Raw genomic sequence first — 17,441 nt, 5'->3', positions numbered from 1 at the left:
ATAGAGAGAGGGAGACACAGCAAGATGTCTTCCATCCACTGGTTCACTCCCCAGATGGCTGCAACAGCCAGCACTGGTCCAGGCCAAAGCTGGGAGGCAGGAGTTTTATGCAGATGTCCCACATGGGTTTCAGGGGCCCAAACACTTGGACCACCTTCTGCTGTTTACCCAGGCCATTAGCTGGGAGCTTGATAGGAAGGGGAGCAGCCAGGATAGGAACTAGCACCCATTTCGGGTACCAGCATTGCAGGTGGTAGCTGTGCCTGCTGTGCCACAGTGCTGGCCCCAAAAATACATATATATATTTTAAAGTCATTTCATTTATCTCCTCTCCAGACTCCAAGTAAGAACTTCACTTAACAGGGTTCTAATATGGGGCTGCCTTATAGTGGGTAAAGCTGCTGCCTACAACGCTGGCATCCCATATGGGCACCGGTTTGAGACCCGGCTGCTACACTTCCAACCCAGTTCCCTGATAATGCTCCTGGGAAAGCAGCAGAAGTTGGCTCAAGTGCTTGGGCCCCTACACCTATGTGAAAGATCCAGAAGAAGCTCCTGTCTCCTGGCTTCAGCCTGGCCCAGCCCTAGCTGATGTGGCCTTTTGGGGAATGAACCAGCAGTTGGAAGATTTCTCTCTCAGTCTCTTTCTCTCTCCCTCTCTCTGTGTAGGTGTGTCTTCCTCTCTCTGTGTAACTCTTAATTTTCGAATAAATTTTTTATAAATTTTAAAATTTTTTATATTTATTTTTAAGGAATACAAATTTCATAAGTATAACTTTAGGAATATAATCATTCTTCTCACCATACCTGCCTTCCCACCCACACTCCCAGCCCTCCTCCTCTTCCTTCTCCCCTTGCCTGTCCCATTCTCCATTAAGATTCATTTTCAATTAACTTTGTATATAGAAGACTGACTCTGTACTAAGTAAAGATGTCAACAATTTGCACACACACGCACCACACCAAAAAAAAAGCTGTTTGAGAACTAGTTTTACAGTTAATTCTCATAATACAACTCATTGAGGACAGAGGTTCTGCATGGGGAGTTAGTGCATAGTGACTCCTGTTGTTAATTTAACAACTAATACTCTTACATATGATGTCTATGACTACCCAAAGCTCTTGACATGAGCTGCCTAGGCTATGAAAGCCTTTCGAATCCACAATCTTGGTCAGTATTTGGACAAGGCCATAAGCAAAGTGGAAGTTCTTGCCTCCCTTCAGAGAAAAGTACATCCTTCTTTGATGAGCACTTCTTTCCACTGGGGTCTCACTCACAGAGATCCTTCATGTAGAACATTTTTTGCCACAATGTCTTGGCTTTCCATGCCTGAAATGCTCTAACAGGCTTTTCAGCCAGACCAGGAAGCCTTAAGATTCTGAGGTCAGAGTTTTACTTAAAGCAATTGTCATTCTATGTGTCTGATGTGTGAGCTGCTTCCCATGTTGGAACATTCTCTCCTTTTTAATTCTATCTATTATTATTACCAGATACTTGATACTATTTATATGATCACTTTAACATTTAATCCTATCTATATGTTCACTTTGCACTTAATATGAACACTTTAACACTTAAGATGGCATTTTTACCATCCAGCTTAATGGGATTTGGAGTCCCATGACAAGTTTTTAAACTATACCCTTAGAAGTAGGTCCTTAGGAATGTATGCAGAACAATACTGCTTTACAGTTAAAAACTTTCTCTTCCCTCTCTTATTCCCAACTCTTATTTTTTACTGAGATCTATTTTAATTGACTTTATACACATTTGATTAACTCTGTGTTAAGTAAAGAATTAAACAAATAGTATGAAGAAAAAAAATGAAAAAAACAAAATGAAACTATTCCTCAGCAGTCAAGACAAGGGCAGCTAAAGTCATCCCTTCTCAAAGTGTCAATTGTACTTCTACAGATTTACTTTTAGGTGCTCTGTTATCACAGATCAGGGAGAACATGTGGTATTTGTCCCTTTGGGACTGGCTTATTTCACTAAGTATGATGTTTTCCAGATTCATCCACTTTGTTGCAAATGAGCAGATTTCATTTTTTTATGCTGTGTAGTATTCCAGAGTGTACATATGCCATAATTTCTGTATCCAGTCTTCAATTGACAGGCATTTAGGTTGGTTCCATGTCTTAGATATTATGAACTGAGCTGTAATAAACATGGAGGTGCACATAACTTTTGTTTACTGATTTCATTTCCCTTGAGTAAATTCCCAGGAGTGGGATGGCTGGGTCATAGGGTAGGTCTGTATTCAGATATTTGAAGTTTCTCCATACAGTCTTCATATTGGCTTTACCAGTTTACATTCCCACCAATAGTGGATTAGGGTACCTTTTTCCCCATATCCTCACCAGCATTTGTTGTTTGTTGATTTCTGTATGAAGGCCACTCTAATTGGGGTGAGGTGAAACTTCGTTGTGGATTTGACTTGCATCTCCCTGACAACTAATAATCCTGAGCATTTTTTCATGTGTGTGTTGGTCATTTGGATTTCCTCTTTTGAAAAATGTCTGTTTAAGTCCTTGGCCCATCTCTTAAATGGGTGTTTGTTTTGTTGTGGAGTTTATTGATCTCTTTGTAGATTCTGGTTATTAATCTTTTATTGGTTGCATGGCTTGCAAATAATTTTTCCTATTCTGTCAGTTGCCTCTTCACTTTCCTGAGTGTTTCTTTTGCAGTACAGAAACTTCTCAATTTGATGTAATCCCATTTGTTAATTATGGATTTGATTGTCTGTGCCTCTGGGTCTTTTCCAAGAATTCTTTGCCTGTGCCAATGTCTTGCAGGGTTTCCCCACTGCTTTCTAATAATTTGATGGTATCAGCTCATAGATTTAGGTCTTTAATCCATTTTGAATGGATTTTTGTTTAATGTATAAGGTAAGCATCCTGCTTCATACTTCTGCATGTGGAAATCCAGTTTTCCTAGCACCATTTGTTGAAGAGACTGTCCTTGCTCCAGGGATTGGTTTTAGCTCCTTGGTCAAATATAAGTTGGTTGTAGATGCTTGGATTGATTTCTGGCATTTCTGTTCTGTTCCAATGGTCTATCTACCTACAGTAGATATCTACAGTACCAGGCTGTTTTGATTGTAACTGCCTTGTAGAATGTCTCGAAATCTGGTATTGTGATGCCTCTGGCTTTGTTTTTGTTGTATGATAAGGCTTTAGCTATTCGAGGTCTCCTCTGCCTCCATATGAATTTCAGCATCATTTTTTCTAGATCTGAGAAGAATGTCTTTGGTATTTTGGTTGGTGTTACATTGAATCTGTGTAAATTGCTTTCGGAATAATGGACATTTTGATGATATTGATTCTTCCAATCCATGAACACAGAAGATTTTTCCATTTTTTTGTATCTTCTATTTCTTTCTTTAATGTTTTGTAATTCTCATCATAGAGATCTTTGACATCCTTGGTTAAATTTATTCCAAGGTATTTGAATTTTTTTTTTTTTTTTAGCTATTATGGGAGTGTCTTCCTCTTTCTGTGTAACTCTGACTTTCAAATAAATAAATAAATCTTTTTTTTTTTTTTTAAAGAAGGTTCTGTTGTGAAGCAGCCTTCTTGTGACACCAAAGCTAACTAAGACAATAGGCATGCTGTCAGTCCTGTAAGAGGTGGCTTATAGACTGCAAATGTGAGACTTTCAGAGGTCCTTTTCCTCTTAGTTCCGCAGAATACTTTAACACCTCTCTTGTTCCTGTTATGGAATTGTAAATCCCTTCCAGTTACTTTCTGCATTATTTACGAGAAAGTAAAACAAAGACTGGATTAAAAAGATATGATTTCTGAGATTTGCTTCAGAATTACCCAGCTTATGAGTGGTGTTCAAAAGGGGTTGTGTGGATGAAACATAGTTGGCCACATTGATAACTGTCAAAAGTTGGGATGAACATTTGGGGATTTATTTTATACTCATTGTACTTTTATAAATGTTTTTAAGTTACTAAAATTTGGAGAAAATAAGCATTATGATGGTAAGAGATGATATTAGTACCTGTTCCAAAAATCAGAATTTGATATTAAATTATTTTTGAAAAATTTTTAAATTAGTTTATTTATTTGAAAGAGTTACAGCAAGACAGCAACAGAGAGATCTGCCATCCACTGATTTCATTCCCCAGATGGCTGCAATGGCCAGGGCTGAATCCAGGAGCTTTATTGGGGGCTCCCACATGGGTGGCGGGGAACCAAACACCTGGGCCATCTTCCACTGCTTTTCCCAGGCCATTAGCAGGGAGCTGTATCAGAAGTGGAGCATCCAGGACTTGAACCACAGCCCATATGGTATGCCAGTGTCAAAGGTGGTGGCTTTACTGCTGTGCCACACTGCCAGCCCCTGAAAATCTTTACTCCTTAATACCTGCAAGTGAAAGTCCAGAACCTTAATAAAAATAGCTTGAATTGCTTTTGCTGCCTTTTAGAAAAATGCCAGTTGCTTATAGGATAACTGATTTGGGGTCTTCAGATTCTGACAGACAACTTTAGCAGGTATGTTTCTATTGCTAGAGCTAACAAGTGAAGCTTCTGAAAAAGTGCCATATTGATGACAGTGACTAGTGTTGAGAAGTTTTTTCAATCGATACTGACAGCGGGAAGGAGTTGACTTGAATAACCATATCCTTCTCTTTGAAATGATAATCAATAATAGGAACTTGTAGAACAATGATTCTGAAGCCAGTTGTGCATCAGGATTACCTGGGGAGCTTTTAAGAACTACAGATGCCTGGCTCCGCCCCTAGAGGTTGAGTTTCATTGGTTAAGATTGAACTCAGACTTTAGTATTTGTTAAAAGCCCCCTGGGTGGTTCTAATGTGCAGCCAGAGTTGACAGCCTGTTTTAGGACCCGAACATAGAGCAGCTTTTCAGTTGTTTGGAGAATCTTTCCCCAGTGAATAGAAATGTCCTTTCCACTGAATTGCTTCAGTCTGTTATCCAGAATGTTACATTGAGTTACCGGTAATATTATAAAATAGGTGCCATCAGAAGCTGTTCAGTAATGATTCACACTTATTATCAGTGTTGAATCAAGACATTTTTTCTAAATCAGACTTTAATTAAAATAGTATTTGACACAAATACCCTTTTAAAATTTCATCAATGATTAATCAAGATATTTTTCTAAATCAGTTGCAATTATTGTATTTTATAAATGTGGATTTTAATCATTTTCTAACAAATATTACTGTCTTCACTTTTTAATTATCACCCAGACAATAATAAACATATTCATTTAGCATCAGTGCTGGACAGTCTGTTGGCTCAGCAAAGGGAAGACATGAAAACAATAAACTTGCTGTTCTGTTACTAGAAGTACTTTGAAGTAAAAGCAAAACCCAAGAGTGCCTGGAACAATGGTTGTAGCAAGCACTCAGTACAGTTTTTGCTGAATGAGTAAATGAATTCATGAAATCTTAAATCTGTCTTACCTTTGGAAGATTTGAATACAAGAGAAAGAAAATACTGTTTTGGTTTTGTTCTTTTTTCTTGCATCCTTAAACTTTCTTTGAACTTTTTGGTGAGTTTAGTTACTACAGGTACAATAGTGAACAAAATAGACCAAAAAACCCCTTCTGTCATGGAGCTGATATTGTAACAGAGGTGGTAATTTTGGAAAATATAATACGTGTAGGGTACTTCAGAAACTTCATAAAAATGGAATTACGGGCCGGCGCCGCGGCTCACTAGGCTAATCCTCCGCCTAGCGGCGCCGGCACACCGGGTTCTAGTCCCGGTCGGGGCGCCGGATTCTGTCCCGGTTGCCCCTCTTCCAGGCCAGCCCTCTGCTATGGCCAGGGAGTGCAGTGGAGGATGGCCCAAGTGCTTGGGCCCTGCACCCCATGGGAGACCAGGAGAAGTACCTGGCTCCTGCCATCGGATCAGCGCGGTGCGCCGGCCGCAGCGCGCCGGCCGCGGCGGCCATTGGAGGGTGAACCAATGGCAAAGGAAGACCTTTCTCTCTCTCTCTCTCTCTCACTGTCCACTCTGCCTGTCAAAAAAAAAAAAAAAATGGAATTACAAGATAATACACATTCTCCATGAACTTTTTGAAGACCTTTCATATGATATTATTATGGTACTTGACTTTTTCCCTTTCCCATCCATTCTTTTCTTCCCAGAAGCAGGGAAATAGGATGGTACTGAGGAGGAAGAAAGTTATCATTTTAAATAGGCTAGTTAGGGAAGATATTATTTGTGTAAAGACCAAAAAGAAGGGAGAGCACGTTGTTACTATCTGTGAAACTAAATCAGTCCAAGGGACCATCAAGTGCAAAGACTTGAAAGCAGGAATGAGCTTTCTGTATCCACAGAATATTTAAGATGCTGATGAGGTTGGAGAAACAAATGGAGGCAAGAAGAAAAAAAGATCATGATCAGAGAAGTGTGGAGTAAGGGTTGAGTGTGGTACAGATTGTACAGGTTCTACAGCCATGGTAATTTGTTGGCTTTTACTCAGCAAGAGACTGAGAATAATTTGTAGGTTGTTAACATAGGAATACTATGATCTAACATGTTAAGCAGCACCACTCTGGCTGCTGAGTTGAGAATTGTAACAGATAGGCAGACACAGGGAAACCAATTAGGAGACTATTTTGGTAATCTAAGCAAGAAACGGTATAGACCTAAGAGAATGCTGTGAAGGTAATATAAAGTGATCAGGTTCTATTTTGAAGGTAGAGCCATTGAGATTTGATGACCATTTAGACCAAGGATATGGAAAGAGTGAGTTTAACCCTAAGAATTTTGGCCTGGGCCAACGTTATGGTGCAGTGGGTTAATGCCATGGCCTGAAGTGCCAACATCCCATATGGGCACTGGTTCTAGTCCCGGAAGCTCCTCTTCCGATCCAGCACTCTGCTGTGGCCTGGGAAAGCAGTAGAAGATGGCCCAAGTCCTTGGGCCCCTGCACCCACATGGGAGATCCGGAAGAAGCTCCTGGCTTCTGGCTTCAGATCGGCTCAGCTTCAGCTGTTGTGACCATTTTGGGAGTGAACCAGTGGGAGGAAGACCTTTCTCTCTTTCTCTCCCTCTCACTGTCTGTAACTCTACCTCTCAAATAAATAAATAAAATCTTAAAAAAAAAAAAAAAAAAAAAAAAAAGTCTGGAATTCAAGGAAGAGGTCCAGGCTACACATAATAAATCTGAGAACTGGCAGCACAGTTATATATTTAATGCTATGAGACTGGATAACATCACCAAGGGACAAAACATTTTTAGAGAAGAGAAGAGACCTAAGGGCAGAGGCCCTGTAACCTCTGAAAGATCTGCAAAGTGCAAGAGAGGGGAAATCAGGTGAAGAAAATGTTTGACGGTGAAGAGAATGATCAGTGTCAAAAGATGAGGACTGGACCGGCGCCGCGGCTCACTAGGCTAATCCTTCGCCTTGTGGCGCTGGCACACCGGGTTCTAGTCCCTGTCAGGGCACTGGATTCTGTCCCGGTTGCCCCTCTTCCAGGCCAGCTCTCTGCTGTGGCCAGGGAGTGCAGTGGAGGATGGCCCAAGTGCTTGGGCCCTGCACCCCATGGGAGACCAGGAGAAGCACCTGGCTCCTGCCATCGGATCAGCGCGGTGCGCCGGCCGCAGCGTGCCGGCCGCGGCGGCCATCGGAGGGTGAACCAACGGCAAAAGGAAGACCTTTCTCTCTGTCTCTCTCTCTCACTGTCCACTCTGCCTTTCAAAAAATAAATAAATAAATAAAAATTTACAAAAAAAAAAAAAAGAAATACAAAGTAGCCAGGAATCAAACCAAGCACTCCAGTATGGGATGCAGGCATCCCGAGCAGTGGCCTAACCCACTGTGCCACAATACTCACCTCAAATTGCACTTTTTGATAGGTTGTGCCGGACAGACCTTATTGCAAAGATGATGTAAGTAAATTTATCTGACAGAAGATAGCTTTTAGACAGGTGGAATAGCTAATGCAGAGGAGGAAGACGAAGACAGTCCCCTTTATCCCCTCTCTGCTTTCCTCCTCAAACAGCTGACACTGTGAAGTGAACATGTAACCTTCCAGAATTTGTTTTTATACTTTCATTACATATGTATGTGTCTGTAAACAATCTTTCTAGGGCCAGCATCGTGGTGCAGTAGGTTAAGCCTCCACCTGTAATGCCAACATCTCATATGAGTGCCCATTTGAGTCTTGGCTGCTCCACTTCTTCACCCATATGGGAGACCCTGATGCCTTGATGGAGCTCTTGGCTCCTGGCTTGAGCCTGGCCAACCCTGGCAGTTGTGGAAGATAGAAGGTGCCTGTCTGTCTGTCTGTCTGTCTCTGTCTCTCTCTTTTGAACTGCCTTTCAAATAAATAAATCTTTATTTAAAACACTGTTTTATAATACCATACCATATTTGCTTTCTTTCATTTCAAATTATAATCAGCAAAATTTGTAAATCCAGTTCATTCAGTATACTGTGCCGCAATTTACCCCATAACAAGCAATGTTACATGAACAACTTTCATACACATTTCCTTATACATACGTGAGAACATGAGAAAACACACATTTAGACTACTCATAATGCATTGTCCACTTTGTTAGTTATTCCAGATTGTTTATTGTTTACATCAACTGTTTCTTCCTGTCCTCACCAACCTTGGTATTATCACTTGTTTATTAATACAGAGTGATCTTTCTAAACACTTTTTGAGGAATTAAGATGATAGAATTTCTTTCGCCATGAACAGCTAAGTTACAGAATTTACTTCAAATTTTTAAAAAAACAAGTACTCTTTACTAAGGACTTATTTTTATGATTAAGCCAACTCACATTATATAAGATATGGATTATGACATCCCATAATTACCTGTGCCAACCTAGCACCAGGTAGAAGAGTACAAAAGATTAAGTAAAATTAGAGTCAGAAATTGCGTACTTTGTTAGATTTAATAAAATATTTGCTTAGGGGAAAGCATAGAGGATGTTGTCACAGGATATGTATATGTGTTTTGAAAAACCTTAAATTTAGTTTCCCACTATACCCCCATCTTGTCTAACCGTACTGTTATATATATAAAATAGGACTGAAAGCTTCCTTTTGAAATGATCATTGTCAGATATTGACTCTTTCTTATCAAATATAGCAAGTATTTAGAAAGTACTTCTTAGGGGGTGGCGCTGTGGCGTAATGGGTAAAGCCACCACCTCAGTGCCAATATCCCATATGGGCTCCGGTTCAAGTCCTGGCTGCTCCACTTCCAATCCAACTTTCTGCTATGGCCTGGGAAAGCAGTAGAAGATGGCCCAAGTCCATGGACCCCTGCACCCACGTGGGAGACCCAGAAGAGGCTCCTGGCTCCTGGCTTTGGATCAGCACAGCTCTGGCCATTGCAGACAATTGGGAAGTGAACCAGCAGATGGAAGACGTCTCTCTGTCTCTCTCTCTGCCTCTCGTCTCTGTGTAACTCTGACTTTCAAATAAATAAATAATTTAAAAAAAAAAAAGTTCTTCTTAGACACAAATTGTCATAAATATCATTTTATCCAGAAATAGAAGGTTTACTTATTTAAATGTAGCAGTACTTAGTTAATTTTATCTTACTATCTTCCAGATTAACAAATAGAAATATTATACACAAACCCGCAGAATGGACTTTAATTGCTATGGTGTTGCTGTCATTGTAAGTATTCTTTAAGATTTTAACTCTAAATGCTAAATATGAATGATTTTGATTAGAGAAAAACAAAGCTGTTCACTGATTTTGTAAACAACTTCTCTTTTGGAAAATGTCATATGTCTATTTTGTGCTTATTTTTCTTTCCTGTATATCTAAAAAATTTTCATGTAAAATTATATTTTATTTTGATAAGCTTTAATCATTTCTTTATATGTTTTACCAGCTTTGTTTTTTCTGAGGACCTTGTTTGTCACAAATACTATTTGTTGTTATCTTTTGAAAGAGATATTTTCCTTTAGTTTCATTTTTAACAGTCTATTTTATTATTAATGTATTGATGTGCTTCGTTATTTTACATCTACATTTTTACATGTTCAGTGCTTTTCATTTTTCAATATATTTTATCATTAATAGCATCAGATAAGCTTTGTTTTCCAAATTAATATATACTTTAAAATCTAACAAATTTAAAGGCCTAAAATAGATGCTTACTGAACAAGTGTATATAAAACATTTACTACTCAACCACCTTTTAAGAAACCACTAGTGGTTTCTAAGGCTATTTTTCAATAGGGTTAAACCATTTAATAAATGTAGTGTTTTTCAGCTTGAATTGCAAAAACCTTTGGAGGACCAGTCATTATTGCATTACTGTTGCTTCTTGGTCCTTGTTAGGTCATCAAAGCCCATAGGACATTGCAAACTTCCCAGACAATCACAGGGCAAGAAATGTTAAGAGTCAACCTCATAATATTGCCAGCCCTGCTTTCTCTTTCTTTGATCTTACTTCAGTCTGACATGTTATTCTGGCTTCACTGTCCCAAGGAAGGCTGTGCTGGGAAGCATTAGAGTAGGCTTCAGTGAGCCAGAATCTGTGTCACCCAACCAGATACAACTCACATGATTCATTAAATCAGAACACAGAAAATAACTTTACTTGAATGCCCTGATATAAATTTTTTATCAACTATAGGAACAAATCTTTTGTCATTTCTACTATTCAGTGTTCTGGTTGAGTTGGTAATCTGTGAAACAGATCTTATTAATTTTTTAGAAAGTTCTTTCTATTTTTATGAAATTTGTAAATATTTTGGTCACTGGCAAAGAAAATATCAGTATCTCTGCTCACCCACCATATCGTACGCCTGCTAATAAACCCTCATAGACATCTGTTTAACTATACTTCTGTAATTCTTTATACTAAAGAGGAAGTAACGTTTTTGGTTGACAAGTCAGAGGCTTAGGCCCAGCAGTAATCTCAGAATCTTGCTTTCTAAGCCAGTGACTGGAATTATTATCTTCATGAGCAGCTGTTAATCAAGGACACATTAAATCCTGCATTTTTTTGTATTGAACTATTGCCACATATAGTGTACCAAGAAACAGAAAAAGTGTGGAAAATGAAATAATGAAGGCTACCATTAACATTTTATATGATTATTACATACAAAAATAAACCTCTAGTATTTGATTTTAGTAGAGGCACTCATGTAGCACAAAATACCGAATGCTTTACTAGTCCATTTATACACTATTTGACTTTCCTAACTTTGCATGTAATATAGGGAACCTCTGATTTCAAGGATCAGTGACTCAAAAAATAGTAACTTAATTGAATTCAAGAAACAGATTGAAGGCTGTCCTTGTGGTAGAGCGGGCTAAGCTGCCACCCTTGGTGCCGGCTTCCCATATAGGAGCATTGGTTCAAGTCCTAGCTTTTTTGCTTCTGATCCAGCTTCCTGCTAATGCACCTGGGAGAGCACTGGATTTGGGGCCTCTACCACCATGTGGGAGACCTGGATGTAGTTCTGGCTCCTGGCTTTGACCTGGCCCAGCCCTGCTACTGCAGCCATTTAGGGAGTGAACCAGCAGAAGAAAGCTATCTCCCCCACTCCCACCCCTACCATCCATGTAACTGCCTTACAAGTAAATAAATAAATATTTTTTTAAGAAAGGATTGTACACATCTTAGATAGCTATTTTCTACCGTGCAATCAATCTTGAAATTGTGGCAATAAATGGTATTACTTTTTGTCATTTGCCTTGCATTCTTTGTCTTTCATAATACCCAATTTTATTTATTTAAGAGGTAGAGTTACAGGCAGTGAGAGGGAGAGACAGAAAAAAAGGTCTTCCATTCGCTGGTTCACTCCCCAAGTGGCCACAACGGCCAGAGCTGTGCCAATCCGAAGCCAGGAGCTTCTTCTGGATCTCCCACATGGGTACAGGGGCCCAAGGACTTGGGCCATCTTCTACTGCTTTCCCAGGCCATAGCAGAGAGCTGGATCGGAAGAGGAGCAGCCAGGACTCAAACTGGTGCCCCTATGGCATGCCAGCAGCACGGGTGAAGGATTAACCTACTGCACCACAGCGCCAGCCCCTAAAGCTAGATCTAACCTTTCTTATAGTCATTGGTACCTTTGATCCCTGGACAACTAAAATCCGTTCCAGTTAGGGCCCTTTGGGCTTCTTTTTAAAAATGTGGTTACTGGCCGGCGCCGCGGCTCACTAGGCTAATCCTCCGCCTAGCGGCGCTGGCACACCGGGTTCTAGTCCCAGTCAGGGCACCGGATTCTGTCCCTTTGCCCCTCTTCCAGGCCAGCTCTCTGCTGTGGCCAGGGAGTGCAGTGGAGGATGGCCCAGGTGCTTGGGCCCTGCACCCCATGGGAGACCAGGAAAGGCTCCTGGCTCCTGCCTCCTGCCATCGGATCAGCGCGGTGCGCCGGCCGCAGCGCGCTGGCCGCGGCGGCCATTGGAGGGTGAACCAATGGCAAAGGAAGACCTTTCTCTCTGTCTCTTCTCTCACTGTCCACTCTGCCTGTCAAAAAAAAAAAAAAAAAAAAATGTGGTTACTATAAATATCAACTCAGATGGTGCTTCCTAGGTTTTTGCTATTGAAATCTTATAATTCTAACTTTTGCTGTAAGCCCTCCTTACAGATCCTTTCCATTCTGTATCTTTACTACCTGAAACTCCTTATTCTTTAATTATTAGCTTTTGCAGCTTTTGTCTCCTGCCCCCGTATTATTTTATTTCTTATTTCCTCTTTTCTCAGAAAGTCCCCATTAGCTTTTCATATTTCTGACCCCCAGGGTATCTGTGGCTCAACTGATGCTTCCTCTCATCCTCAACTTTGTCCTTGTATCACTCCAGTAAAATATACCCATCATATTAAAACTATATAGTGTGATTACACTTCAAATTTATACCCCTTTCCGTCACTTAGTTCTTAATTACTTTTTAGAGAAGGCATTGGATGAAGAGCCTTACAGTGAAAATATGGAGTCCTCAGGCACCACAGAGGAGCACCAACTCCACCTTTCAGCCTATAGCGTATTGCCATTAAGACTGAATCCAGGCATATGTAGAAGTATTTTTTTAAATAATTAATTCTATTATTCAGAAACCTTTGTATCTACTCTCAAAGTTCTAGTGAAGGTTTTGTAATTAGAATTTGTCGGATTTTCTGGTACTCACATTAAAAACAAATTCATTTTTTATTATAAGATTTATTTATGGGGTTTGTGCTGTGGTGTAGAAAGTTAAGCCTCTGCCTGCAGTGCCAGCATCCCATACAGGCACCGGTTCAAGTCCTGACTGCTCCAATTACAGTCCAGCTCATTGGGAAAGCATCCTCATGGAGGATGACCCAAGTGCTTGGACCTGTGTGTCCACATGGGAAACTAGGTGAAGCTCCTGGTTCCTGGTTTTGGCCTGGCCCAATCTCAGCTATTGCAGCCATTTGGGGGAATAAATGAGCAGATAAAAGATCTCTCTGTATTTCTGCCTTTTGAATAAATAAATAAATAAATCATTTTTTTAAAAAGAGATTGATTGATTAAAAGAGTGACATAGAGATCTTCTGTCCGCTGGCCCATTCACCAAATGCTAGCAACAGCCAGGACTAGGCCAGGTGAAAACCAGGAGCCCTCCATCCTGGTCTCCCCTGTGGGTAGTAGGGACCCAAGTACTCAGCAATCTTCTGTCTTCCCAGGCACTTTAGGAAGCTGGATTAGAAGTAGAGTGGCCAGAATTCAAACTAACATTTCTGTGAGGGGTACAAATAGCACCTGAACTAGTGTGCCACATTGCTGGCCCCCAAAACAAGTCTTTATAGCTAAGGTAAATTCTGAATGGTAATTTTGTCACTGAATATGAGAATATGAGATAATGTGTTCAAAATACTATAGTACTATTATTTGTATATGAATATTGCAGAAGTTTGTTATTACTATCATTTTTTAAATGCATCAAAGCTGTTTTCAAAATTCCTCTTGGGAACTACTTACAAAGGAATGCATACACACACCTCTACATGTACATATATGGGTATGTTATGGTAATGGCTCGAGTCTAACTCATCTAGTCAACATTTCAACCAAAACACCAGAGTCTTTAACAACAGAAGTAAAGCTGGGTTTTTGAATCTTCACATCTATATTTTTAAAAGTAAATAAGATATTTTTGCACTAAATCATCTTTAAAAAAAAGATTAATTTATTTGAAAGTGAGACAGGGGGAGAGAGAGAGAGATTTTCTATCTACTGGTTTACTCCTCAAATGGTCACAGTGGCCAGGGCAGGGCTGGGCCAGGCCAAAGCCAGGAGCCAGAAGCTTCATCTGGGTCTCCCACTTGGTAGAAGGGCCCAAGTACTTGGAGCCATCCTCTGCTGCTTTCCTGGCATGTTTTCAGGGAGCTGGATCGGAAGTGGAACAGCCAGTACAAAAACTGGCACTCATATGGGGTGCCAGTGTCATAGGTGGCAGCTTCACCTGCTACACCACAACACTGGCCCCAGTAAATCCCCTTTTCTTGGTGACTTCAATTGTTTGAAGGGTCAAAATACATATTCTGAAATCACTGCACGGATTTCTAATTTTTTTTTTCACCAAAATAAACTTTTTCACCAATATAATTCTTTTTCACAAGCTTTATGAGGTACCCTTTTACTTTTGCTGATGTACTAACAGTTAAAAAAAAATGGATCACAACATGTCATTTATCACTGTATGTTGATGGGCATTTTAGACCCATATAATTCAGAAAGAAATTTGTTCAAAGAATGTTAGTTATGGTTAACTACTATACATTTTTTTAAAAGATATATTTATTTATTTGAAAGGCAAAGGTAGAGAGAGAGGTCTTCCATCTGCTGTTTCACTCCACAGACGGTTGCAACCACCATGCCTCTGCCAGGCTAAAGCCAGGAACCAGGAACTCCATCTTAGATCTCCCACGTGAATGGCAGGGGCCTAAGCACTTGGGTCATCCTCCACTGCTTTGTCAGGCCATAAGCAGGGAACTGGATCAGAAGTGGGACCCAAACTGGCACTCATATGGGATGTGGGCATCACAGGCAGCAGCCTAAGCTGCTGTGTCACAGTGCTGTCCCAATCACTACATTAATGAAATCCAGCTAAATGTGAGTGTATAACATGACCCAGTCCCACTTCATTTACATTTCTCACTAATAGACTTTAATGACTTGTAATTGTAACATTTATTGATATTTTCAAATTATTATTTATTTAAGGCATAGAAAAATAAGAAAGAACTCCCATTCACTAGCTCACTCCCCAAATGCACACAATGGCTGGGGCTGGGTTGAGTCCAGGCCCAAAGCCAGGAGTCAGGAATGCTCTCCAGGTCTCCCACATGGGTGGCAGGAACCCAGTTACTTGAGTCATCACCTCTGCCTCCCAGAGTCTGCATTAGCAGGAAGCTGGAGTCAGGAGCCAGAGCTGGGAATTGAAGGCAGGTGCTCTGTGTATATGAGCTTCTTAACCATAGGCTAGACACCCATTCCCTATTGATACATATACTGCATATTCAGACCCTAACTGGTTGCCAAGAGCACATAGAAAGATCTTTGAAAGCAGAATTTAAGCAATATAAATTTCTTAAGAAAGAAGAAATGAATATCTGTTGAATCCTCCCATTTTTATTTAGTAAAGTGTTAACAGTTAAAGATCTTCTTGGCTGGGACCAATGCTGTGGCTTAGCTGGCCAGCAACCCATTTAGGCGCTGGTTCGAGTCCCAGCTGCTCCACTTCCAATCCAGCTCTCTGCTATGGCCTGGGAAAGCAGCGGAAGATGGCCCAAATCCTTGAGCCCCTGCACCCATGTGGGAGACCCTGAAGAAGCTCCTGGCTCCTGGCTTTGGATTGGTGCAGCTCTGGCCATTGTGGCCATCTAGGGAGTGAACCAGCAGATGGAAGACCTCTCTCTCTGTCTCTCTGCCTTTGCCTCTCTGTAACTCTGCCTTTCAAATAAATAAATAAATCTTTAAAAAAAAAAATCTTCCTGGCTGGTGTTGTGGCTTAGCAGGTAAAGTCACTGCCTGTACACCAGCATCCCATGTGAGCACCAGTTTGTGTTCTGGCAGCTCCACTAGTTAAAAAAAAAAAAAAAAAAAAAAAAAAGATTTACTTATTTGAAAGGGAGAAAGAGAAAGATTTTCTATCTGCTGGTTTAATCCCTGTAAATTAATTCCCTGTTAATGGCTTAGGAAAAGCAGTGTATGATGGCCCAAGTGTTTGGGTCCCTGCCATCCACATGCGAGACCCAAATGAAGCTCCTGGCTTCAGCCTGGCCCAGCCTGACCATTGCAGCCACCTGGGGGTTGAACCAGTGGATGGAAGATTGATCAGTCTCTGTGTGTGTCTCTTCTTCTCTATATAAAACTCTTTAAATTCCTCACATGATATCTATAATAATGAAAATTGATTTTTTTTAAAGAACTGATTACAAATGCAATAAAGTTTCCTGGTAATTGCTGACATTTATTGCTTTAGCACTGGTTATAACTGTATCTCAGTTGAACTTTATCAGGCTTTACATTTAACCCCAGGTTTTGTTCTTGGAAAACGTCTATGTGTTGAAATAATGCATTGTATCTGATTTTCCCTTATTTATTAATATACCCTAGTAAGATATTAGGCTTTCTCAATAGTCTTTGATGCATGATTTTTAATAAAAATGTGTATAAATATAGTCTTCTATAAGTATTTTAGTACCTATAAACTCTACTGTGTAAAACTTGTTAATGTATTTATATATTTTGAAGTGTCTGTATACCCAATCAGAAAGCACAAGAATGAATTGTATACGAGTATATTTTGTGATGGCGATCATAGGGTATCATATATTCATTTTTATATTCTTCATAATTTCCATCTTACCCACAATATAGAAAACCAGAAAGTGAAGAATCATTTTTAATCATGAACATAGTAATGAAAATAGCTTCTTTGAGAAATTTTGACTAGTATTTTGAGAAGATTTTTAAAACCATGGGGCACCTCCTTCAGCTCTGTCCCATTTGTCCTATTCTTCTGCCCTTTACTCTCAGTCCTCCTCAATCTTTGATTTCTGTCATTATACCAGAGCCTGTAACACAAAGCGGGAGGGAGTTGTTCTGATGTTGCCTTAAAGCTGAGAAACATAGGAATGATCCAGACTGAAGCTGGCAGCTAAAGAAGCTTTATGCCTTCATAATCCCTGCCAGAAATGGGAATCAAGTTTCCTCAAAATGGCTTGTACTTAAAATATAACTCTTTTACCAAGGTTTAACACAGAACCTTTGTAAACAGGCCGCTGCTTTATATTCTGGTGGTCTGTGGTTAATTGTAGCATAGAAGTCAACTGTCTTCTTAATGGGTGGCCGGGGAGAGAGAGAGAGGTGTTACATTCCATGGAAATTATCTGGTCAAAGAATAAAAGAGGTGAATACTTACTTCATCCCACTCAGGAATAGGGGGTAAAGTGACTTGCAGTAGTCTAACATGGAGACATGTTATGCCTAGT

At 40.1% G+C, this 17,441-nt stretch overlaps 1 protein-coding gene across 8 annotated transcripts in view; it reads left to right on the top strand.

Annotated features, from left to right (window-relative positions):
- Positions 1 to 17,441, top strand: part of RPAP2 (RNA polymerase II associated protein 2) — a 96,886-nt gene that overhangs the window by 39,169 nt on the left and 40,276 nt on the right. For 6 of the 8 annotated variants that reach the window (XM_002715864.6, XM_017346087.4, XM_070078038.2 and 3 more), the window contains one exon: positions 9,569 to 9,637. In XM_002715864.6, coding sequence (XP_002715910.3) covers positions 9,569 to 9,637 — 69 coding nt within the window. Of the gene's footprint in view, positions 1 to 9,568; positions 9,642 to 17,441 lie in introns of those variants that run through there. The other 2 variants (XM_089300368.1, XM_089300365.1) reach the window with 1 other exon arrangement.

The sequence above is a fragment of the Oryctolagus cuniculus genome, chromosome 7 (assembly GCF_051225735.1).
Source record: "Oryctolagus cuniculus isolate XC-2025 breed Fujian yellow rabbit chromosome 7, ASM5122573v1, whole genome shotgun sequence".
Taxonomy (NCBI): domain Eukaryota; kingdom Metazoa; phylum Chordata; class Mammalia; order Lagomorpha; family Leporidae; genus Oryctolagus; species Oryctolagus cuniculus.
The sequence above is the reverse complement of the archived record's forward strand: the minus strand, read 5'-3'. Positions and strand labels throughout refer to the sequence as shown.